This window comes from Hemicordylus capensis, chromosome 6, assembly GCF_027244095.1.
Source record: "Hemicordylus capensis ecotype Gifberg chromosome 6, rHemCap1.1.pri, whole genome shotgun sequence".
In the NCBI taxonomy this organism is placed as follows: Eukaryota; Metazoa; Chordata; class Lepidosauria; order Squamata; family Cordylidae; genus Hemicordylus; species Hemicordylus capensis.
The window spans coordinates 88654769-88664811 of NC_069662.1; the positions used below are offsets into that span (position 1 = coordinate 88654769).

A 10043-nucleotide genomic window follows, 5' to 3' on the forward strand; every position below is an offset into this window, starting at 1 on the left:
TGTCTGAAACAAAGTTGGGGGTGTTGAGAGATACACCAGACTATGCCAGGGGAAAGGATTGCTATACTTGGCTACGATGGTCTCATTCCCCCTTCTTATCTGGATTCCCTGGAAAATATGGACTAGGATGCTCCAGGATGAAATTTAATTGGCTGCAAATTCACTCTGAATTGCCCTTCTTGCAAGAACAGCAAAATGTCCTGTAGCTATATGTATTGTGGCATGAGCTTTCAAAGAAAAGAACCAAATTCTATAGATTCAAGTGCCATTTGCTATGGTAATGTATGAGCAGGGTCTATATGTCCCTTCCTGGCTAGCATTCCTAGAACGGACAAACCAAGTTTCTTCCAAGTGAAGGGGAATTAACCTGGATATAGGGGTGTGCACGGACTGCAGTTTGAGCAGGGACCGGGAGCTAGGGATGTGCACGAGCCATTTCTGCACCCACTGGCAGGGCAGAGAGAGGTTCCCTTAAAAAGCAGGTAAGGAACTCCTTACCTGCTTATTCCCACTCTGCCACTTTTCTGCCTGCTCTCCAGATGGTCACGTGGAGCTGTGGCGCTGTTCCCTGCCAATTTGTGGTGTCGGCAGGTAAAGAACTCCTTACATGCTTTTTAGAAGAACCACTCCCTGCCCTGTCAATCCAGTTCAAATGCTGGCACCCGAGCCAGTTCGGCACTTCCCAGAGGAAAGAGGCTCGTGCACATCTCTACTGGGAGCTTTAAAAAAGAGGAGAGCAGGTCCTTACCTGCTCTCTGCTGCCCCAAGTTGCTTCCTGCTGGGGTGCCGTGTGTCCCAAGTACCCTCATGCTGGCACCACGAGTGTGCTGGCACCACATGGGGATACTTGGGACACGCACCACCCAAGCAGGAAGCTGCATGGGGTGGCAGAGAGCAGGTAAGGACCTGCTCTCCTCTTTCTTAAAGCTCCCAGTCCCCGCTTCCAAATGGTGCTCAAACCACGGATCATGTACACTCCTATCTGGATATCCTTTCCTACTAGACTTTCTTCTGATGGGACTAGTGATGGGATGGGATCAAGGACTTGGGGGATGCTTTCACAAGAAATGGTTAAGAACGTCTTTTTTAAAACATTTAAAAATAATTTTTGAAAACTTGTTAAATGTTAAACCAATGTGAATATGGCTAATGCAGCATACCTTAGTATGTACTGGAAAGCTGCAAATACATTACAGTTCAAATGACAGTCTAGAAAGGCAGCTGTTTGATTCGAGTGACCTGGTGAATCCGTATGATAGCCAGTGATGGACCTGGACTGAGGAGACCTGGGCTAAATCCCTTTTGGGACATGAAGGTCACCAGGTCTTATGTTTTAAATTCTTTACAGGAAAGAGAGCTGGTCTTGTGGTAGCAAGCATGACTTGTCCCCTTAAGCGAAGCAGGTTCCATGCTGGTTGCATATGAAAGGGAGACTAGAAGTGTGAGCGCTGTAAGATATTCCCCTTAGGGGATGGAGCCACTCTGGGAAGAGCATCTAGGCTCCAAGTTCCTTCCCTGGCATCTCCAAGATAGGGCTGAGAGAGATTCCTGCTCGCAACCTTGGAGAAGCCTCTGCCAGTCTGTGTAGACAATACTGAGCTAGATGGACCAAGGGTCTGTTTCAGTATATGGCAGCTTCCTATGTTCCAGGTAATCTTGGGTAGGCCACTTACTTGCTGCCTATTCTGTGCCCACAGAATTGTTATGAGATTGTAAAATTAAGTGACACCACCATGAACTCCTTGTAGGGAGGGCAGGATAGAAGTAATTTTCTCCGTGCTCATCACTGGTCTGTGGTCACAGTTTTTTGCTATTGATGCTCATGGCAATCTGGACTGTCCTTCTGAAAGCATAGTTAGTCTAGTACTTGAAAATAGCCTGCATGGTGTTTAAGAGAATGGAAATATTAACAATTCTAATACGGACAACATAAGACAGTGTGATATCATCATGAAGAAGCAGTAAATACAGGCAGTGATTTGTATGTGTGTTGTGAAAGGAGTGTGGATGTAAATCTGAAAATGTCCTCTCATACCGCTATTTAACAAGGTGCTGTATACTGATGTAGCAGCAGCTCTGTGTGTGTGTGTGTGTGTGTGTGCGCGCACACACTCTTTATAGCCTTCAGCTCATGTATTTTGATAATACATCATGTATTTTTCTCTCTTCTCTTGCCAGATGCATCTAAATCCTTCAGTGTAACAGTGTTTCACTGCAGGCATATGTTCCATAAAGGGTGTCTTCCTGTATCTAGCACAGTAAGTAACCAACTTAATCTCTCTGGATTCTAGAAATTGCTGTAGTCAAAGACAAAAGGACAAATGAGGTGTGTTTGCCATCCATGGAGAAAGGCATGTATTTATTGAGCATTATACCATAATTATAGCAATTGTTCCTAAATGGATCTCAGTAGGTATCAGTAGTAAACAACCTACCACCTTCCAGCACCATAAGTTGTAAAAACTGTTTCTGTTAGCAAGAAACCATGTCACTGCTGCTCATCCAAATATTACAGTTCTGTATAAATACCACCTTAATACTAAAAGGGAAGCATTTGACTGGATTTTCATACACACACACACACACACACACACACACACACACACACACACACAAGCATTACAGCCCTCTTGTAACAAATGGATCAAGTAAGTGATATATTTTGGCATTTTATAATTTAGAGTTTGCATAGTTAAGAAGAAATTTTAATTGTACTTTGTTATAACCCAAAAGCTTATTCCACCGCTCAGAGTCAAAATAAATGGTGCATGGATGCACACAAGAGTTTTAACTAACATGAAAAACTAGAGGATCTTTCGGTAACATAGTCAATAACTATTTCTTAGTGGGGGGGGCGGTTCCCTTCAAATTACAATAACCACTCTTTCTAGCTTTTCTAAAATTAAGAGTAAGCAAAGCCTCACTCTTAAATGCAGAACAAGAGGTGACACTTACTTTGTAAATCCTCAAGTGAGTATAAATTCCTGCTCTGATTACTGTTTCTTCATTACCACTACTGCTGAATTCACTGGTCAAAAAATCAGCACCATACACTGTGGTGATGGACTACCCGAGGTTTAACTTTATAATGTGTTAAAGATATCTCGCTTTTCCACAAGGAAGCAGCAGCATCCCAAACATGTTTTTAAATTGTCCTATCCCAGCAAGTTGACTGCTGCAAGTTTCCTTTTATATGTTCCATGGGTGTTTCATACATATCAACTAGCACCCAAAGAACCATATGATTAATTTCACATATCCAAGGGATATTTGCCCTAGTGGAGGGGTTTTCAAGTTTGGGTCGAGTGTTGGTGTGTGCATGTGTAAGGTGTGTGCATGTGTACATGCTCACATGTTTTTTAATGTCCACAGTTAATTTTAGATCCTGCTCAGGTTGAATCAGGAAGTTCCCACTCTGAATGCACATGCGCACACACTGCCTAGATACTGACACCTGGAACAAAACTCATTCTGCACACAGATTTTAAAAATTAGAGAGAACACTGTTTGGATCCCGAGATGGTGAAGGACTACAACTCTCATCATCCCCAGCTACAGTGATATTTGGCCATTGTAGCTGGGATTGATGGGAAATGTAATCCAACAACATCTGGGGACCCAAGTTTGAGCACCTCTGGGCTCATATTTCTCAAACTGCAGCCACATGCAGCATGGCAAGCCACTTTTGAAACTGAGGATTTCAGAAGCAATTTGTTATATGATGCTGGAGTCTCCTATTTAAAGAAAACAAATCAAACATCCCTCTGGACACACGCAAACCCTGAGGCATGCCTAATGGAACTCTTTGGATCTTTGCTGCTTAATATTTGGTGTGTGTGTGTGTGTGTGTGTGTGTGTGTGTGTGTGTGTGTGTGTGTGTGTGTAACTTGGCACAGAAATACCCAGGAATGAGAATAGATGTTTTGATACTCTTCAGGTCTAAATATCCTTTTTTCATTTTAAATTCTATTAAACAGCATTACTATTACTATAGCATTTGTTAATCCAATTCTGATTTTAGTATAATAATTTTTGTATTATGTAAGCATCACTTTCTATTCATGTCTTTAAAAATCAAGTCATGATCTGCTGTTCAATCTTTGTATGCATATGCTGCCAAATATGCAATAGACTTCTAAAACAAATATTAATTTGCTTAATTTTCAGGTGTCTGCAGTGCAGTTTTGCAACATCTGCAGTGCTAAACACCGAGGACCAGGCAGTGCTATCTTGGAGATGCAAAAATAACATTATCTGGCATGTCAAGAGCTTATATCCCCTAATGGGGCACAAAGTTGCTGTGCCTGGTTGCTAATGCTCATTAAGCTGTTAGTATACATTTAACTTTGACCAAGTATGCAGTGAATCATCCCAGCTTGCTGATACTGCCTATGTGGATTTAAAGTGATGAAAAAGCAATTTTAAAAAAAATCACTATCTTGTCTCCTGATGCACCAGTGCTGCACAGTTCAGATTTTGTCGCCTGTATGCTTGGCTTATTCTGTATTAATTAATGAAAACAATAAACCTAAGTGTGAAATTGAATTGATATGTTCTCTTTACATGCTATGTTCTCTTTACATGCTGTCCAGTTTGAAATCACATTTGAGATTACAGTTTCATCTTAGTATAACAGAGGAAGGACTCAGTGTTCCCTCTAAGAGGGAATCCCAGATGTTGTTAACTACAACTCCCATAATCCCCAAGCAAAGCCTATTGCAGCTGGGGTTGCTGGGAATTGTAGTCGACAACATCTGGGAACTGCTATTAGAAGGAACACTGGAAGGACTGTAGATCATTAGAAGAGCAGATGCTTTGTGTGCAAAAGATTTCAGGTTCAATTTCTGGCATTTCCAGGTAGGGCTGGAAAATACCCATCTGAAACCTGGAGAGCCTCTGCCAATCGGTGTAGACAGTACTGAGGACATGGTAGGGATGTGCAAGCCAGCTTGACCTCAAACTGGCTCAATTCGAGGACTCAACTTGGAACTGGGCCCTCCTTGGGCTGGTTTGGGGATGCCAGACACGTTAAAATTAGTTGTTGTTGTTTTTAAAAAAAGTCGGACTGAGTCACACAAATGACCTGCACGTATATGTGGTGGCCTCCAAAGTGGCTGCCACACTCTCAAAGGGCCGAAACAGCCCTTCGGAGACCGGTTAGGAGGGTGCTGCTAGAGGACACCCTCCCCCCACGGCCATAGTAGTACCCCCTAGGCCACCGAACCCGCCAAGGCAGTGAGTCCAACTTTTTGGTAAAAACTAATTCTAACGTGTCTGGCACCCACGAACCGGACCCAAACAGTTTATAGTCCATGCAGCTTAATATTTTCTCAGGTGGTAGTTCTCAAGCTATGGTTTAGAGAATCCTACCTGAAAGACAACGTCCCTCTCCAGTACTAATCTTCCTCTGATGTGCAGCAGCAGGGGAGTGATTGGTGTGTGTTGCAATGTGCTCAGAAGAGTCCGTGAGGAGGCCCCAGCAGATCTGGCCAACAGCTCCTGTGAATTGTGGGTTCGAGAACATGCTCCAGAATCCTCTGCAAATGTACACCATTTCTGTGACTGGGGTGGCAGAGCTGAATGTAGGCACATGCTAAGTAAGCTACAGCTTAGGGCCTCACATTGTGATGGTCCTTTAAACACTGTAAAAAGACTTCACTATTCCATAATTGTAAAAAGACTACACTATTCCATAAAAGGACAAATGGGAAAGACTCTAAAACAGACGTTATCATTCTGGTAAGACAAACATATATTTAAATGGCTGCACAGTTCATCATCTTGCATGTTTAAATCTGTGCAGTAATAATTATAAGTTGTATTGAAATGTTAATAGACTAGGGCCTGGCTTCGATGCTTGTCATCATGGTAACAGGTAGCATTCGCCTCTTCAAACAAACACTGCTGGAACCGTGAGCAACGCCGTGAGGGAGAGTGGGTAATGTGCTGGATTGGGACTTACGACCCATTTTCTAATGCTATGAGGCCTTTTAAGCTTGACATAGTTTAGGGCAGTGGTTCCCAACCAGGGTTCCTCCAGATGTCGCTGAACTACAACTCCCAGCATCCCCAGCCATAATAAATAGTAACTGGGGATGATGGGAGTTGTAGTTCAGCAATATCTGGAGGAACCCTGGTTGGGAACCACTGCTTTAGGACCTCAGCATGTCATAATCCAGCCCTGAAGGTTGTGGGAGTGTCCTTGGCAGATAGATTGATACAGCGGTGGAGTGGGACCGCCGGCGGCCTGTGTGCAGCCGCTGCGGCCACCCCGCTAACCCCACCCCCTGCATCTGACGTCAGACGCGGGGCTAGCCACCACCACCACCCCGCGTCTTGACATCAGATGTGGGGGGCGGGGTCTGACTCCCAAACGGAGCCTTGAGGGAAGTAGGGAAGCGCCGCTCCTGGCTGGTGCTGCGAACGCAGCACCAGCCTTAGTTTAGCTCCCGAAGGGGCCGCACGACCCCTGCTCAGGAGCTAAACTAGCACCCCCACGTCTGGACATCAGATGCAGGGGGCGTGTCGGGGCCACGAAGTGTGGCCCCTGATTGGGTGCGGCCTGGGTTCTTTGAACCCGTTTGCCCAATGATAGCTCCACCCCTGGAGGGAAGTGTTCCTTAGGAGTGTTTGAAAAATACTCTTTTCAGACCCTGGACTTGATCTGGGCTTGTAGCTAAAATGCCAGTTAATAAAATTGTTCTGGTGGGTACTGCAAATGATGATCTGTTGTGGTTCAGCAAACAATTTGCTGGCAGGTCTGCACTGCTGTGGGCATCTAAAACAATGCCAAAACTTTTGAAAAGTGCTTTTGCTCTAATACAGAAATCGCCCTCACACAATGTTACACCCACTGGAGACAGATAAAGGAAACCCAGCGCTGTGCCACTGGCTGAAGCGCTTGTGAATGGGACTGGCCGGCTCTGTTTTCGCATCTGGCCACAGCCCCTGCATCAACTTTAGATGCAAGGGGTGTGGGTATGCGCTGCAGAGGTGGTTCCAGGACAATGGTAGCCCTGGACCCAGGTGCACAATGGTGGCTCTGCCCCTGACTGTAGAGTTTGTCAGGATTTGTGAGTTTCTTTGACATTTCTGCTTTTAAGTATGCTGCCTGGTGATGGTGGGGATGAAACTTGTATTTTATATTTACGGTCTGACCAGTCACCTAACATCACATATAATGCAGCTAGGTTTTGCTCTGTTGCCATGTGAATCCGTCAGCAAATTTTGATTAACAATTAATTAGATAATTAATCAGGGATGAGATCAAATATCAATGTATAGTGACTGGTTAACGTAATGGTTTATTTGCTATTATGATGCATGGTTTGTGGGCTATTATATATTATATATGGTGCATACTGTTTTACTACTGGTCAAGGACCGTAATAAAGGGATGGATGGATGGATTGGCACCCCCACCCACAATATTGTTTTCCTAGCTATACACATTTTAACTGGTTGGACACATAAAATATTGGGTAGCTGGCAACCCTACAAACTGCACATGGCTTGCTCTGAAAGCACTGACACCTCTTTAAATAATGTTGTTCCTCAGAACCATAGCTCTGTACCTTTCCCATTCTCTCTCTCTTTTGCTTTCTGCCTGGTACCAAAATAAGACTAAACTATTAGTTTATACTGTAGATATAAACAGCTATCTGAGCTGTCCCCTGCTAACTGAACAAATAGGCACCTCTTTAAAGTGGTCATTTTCTTTATTTAGCAGGGGGAGAGCAACTGGCCCTCTCCATCCCCAGCACAGCATCCCTCCAGTGGCTGTTGCTGGTGTCTCTTATGTTTCTATTCTACATTGTGAGCCCTTTGGGGACAGGGAGCCATTTTATTTATTTCTTCATATCTGGGGAAACTTTGTTGAAAAGTATTATATCAATATTGGTCGTATTCTTATATTGCCACCATTATTTTCTCTTATCCCATTCACATTTGTAAACATGCTATGTTTAGGCAAATTCAAACTCGTTCTAAATCAAAGATTTACATTTTTTTCCCTTAAGGTCAGTGCACTTTAAATTAGATTTTTTAAAGCATTTCAATTATGGAGAATTTAACCTACTTTCCATGTTTATTGGCATGGGAATTTAATTTTCATTTGGCAGGAGATAAACCCTAAGATGTGACTGCATCTGCTGCTAAAGTCAAATCTGACTTTAGTTGACAGATTTAAAAATAAAACCTTAAACTAACTTGAACTAAGAAAAATGTTTTGTGAAATGTCTTAACCCATTCCCACAAAAAATTAAGCAGGCAAGAACTGATATAAATAAGAAGTGTGTGCGTGCGCACATATACATGAGCACAGGGAGGGGATAAAGGATGTAGAATGCTATATGAGAAAACAAGATACACTCAATACACTTTCTCTAATGGAGAAACCTGTTGCCAAGACCAGAAATTTAAGAGAACACCTTCTTTATGAACCCACCACCTATTAAGATCATCTGGTGATGTCCAGTTGAAGTTGCCACTGGCTCGATTGGTGGCGACTCAAAATTGGGCCTTTTCTAGGGTTGCCCCAGGTCTTTGGAGTGCACTTCCTAGGGAAATTAGAGCTTCCCCTTCTCTGGATGTGTCTAAGGAGGACCTGTTTAGTCACATTTTTATTTAAAAGTTTTAGAGCTTTTATCTGTATTTTAAACTGTTTTGGTTATATTGATGTTTTAATTGTTGTGTTTTAAAATTGTGAACTGCCCAGCGGCTTGCATATGGGGTGGTATAAAAATGTGTTAAATTAAAAAAAAATGGCCTGAACCAAAGAAGTTTTCATGTGTAATCCAAAGGCATTTTCTTATTGGGAAATTTCACCGAAGAATTGTGAACGAATTCCACACATTCTGAAGGGGAAATTGGGTCTGTGACGCCCAAGCAATTGTGTCTCCCTGATGAATGTATCTAAATGTTATGCATATTTGCAAATCTGTATGGGGCATTCACACTTTGCACTTTTAGGTGTAAAGTTATATCTTGTATATAGCTGACAACATAATTTGTGAATTGGCTTTTCGAGTCAGAGATAATGGGGATTCTACTATGTGAATGGCTGATCTGAGTGATAGGAAATGTACACAACCTGGATCCTTAAATGGTAATGCATTGCGGAATTCAGGCTCTGCTTCACTCCCGAAACTGATAGTAAATATCAGTTTTCATTTAATTGGCTTCTTATTTTAAAGAACTGAAGTCCAGTGCATTATCTGCTAAGTAGTACGCCTGCACTGAAATAGGTTTCTGAGCATGGATTGGATCCCATACATGCAAAGGCAGTACAGAGTGATATGGAATTGTTTAATCCAGGCCTACAAATAAGTGTATAAGAGTTTGATTCAATGTTCGGGCTGCTGAACAGCACAAAGAGCCACTAGGCTTGAAACAAAGAAAATTGAGTCAGGAAAAGTGTTCAAACCAGGAATGTGGGGCCCCTCAAGAATGTGAGATAGAAGCCCAGAAATAACAAATGCCAGAACCTGTCTGGAAATAGATAATATAGGTATGCACCAAATCTATTAGACAAATTCCAAGATCCCGATAGGGAGTAGGGTCAGTAGAAAGGTCAAGTAGTAACTTATCTTCTGAAGACCCTGAGTGCACCACTGGAATGTTTGTTTAATTACCTATGACATGTATTAATTGCTTTACTGATATGCTTGTTTGCTTGAAACCTATATAAACTGGTGAATTGCACAGTTTCAATGCGCAGTACCAGCCAGATTCTCTGTAACTGTACTTGTCCCTTTCATGACATGAAATAAAAGCTTATTTTGAGCATGCATCTTTGTTGCATTTTGACTTAAATTCAAGTCATATTGCAGGAATTGGGTCTAATCCTCTTCGGTCTGGTAAGACACTCCATTCTCTACCGTCTTGCAAGGGGCTGGATCAAACAGGAAGGCTCGATTCCAGAGGATTGTTCCTGCAACAAGAGTACCCAAGGCTATCAGTAAAGTGCTGGGTCTAGCCCATGATGATCTGTCTGGCGGGGAGTTCGTTGGAGGCAGCAGAATTGGTGCTGCCTGCTACTACAG

The 10043-nt window shown here is 42.9% G+C and overlaps 1 protein-coding gene across 7 annotated transcripts in view; it reads left to right on the top strand.

The window, feature by feature from the left end:
• Positions 1-9788, top strand: part of VPS41 (VPS41 subunit of HOPS complex) — a 167353-nt gene extending 157565 nt beyond the window's left edge. For all 7 annotated transcript variants that reach the window (XM_053259881.1, XM_053259884.1, XM_053259885.1 and 4 more), the window contains 2 exons: positions 2179-2258; positions 4168-9788. In XM_053259881.1, coding sequence (XP_053115856.1) covers positions 2179-2258; positions 4168-4248 — 161 coding nt within the window. In that variant the 3' untranslated portion in view covers positions 4249-9788. The remainder of the gene's footprint in view (positions 1-2178; positions 2259-4167) is intronic.
• Positions 9789-10043: the final 255 nt, after the last annotated feature.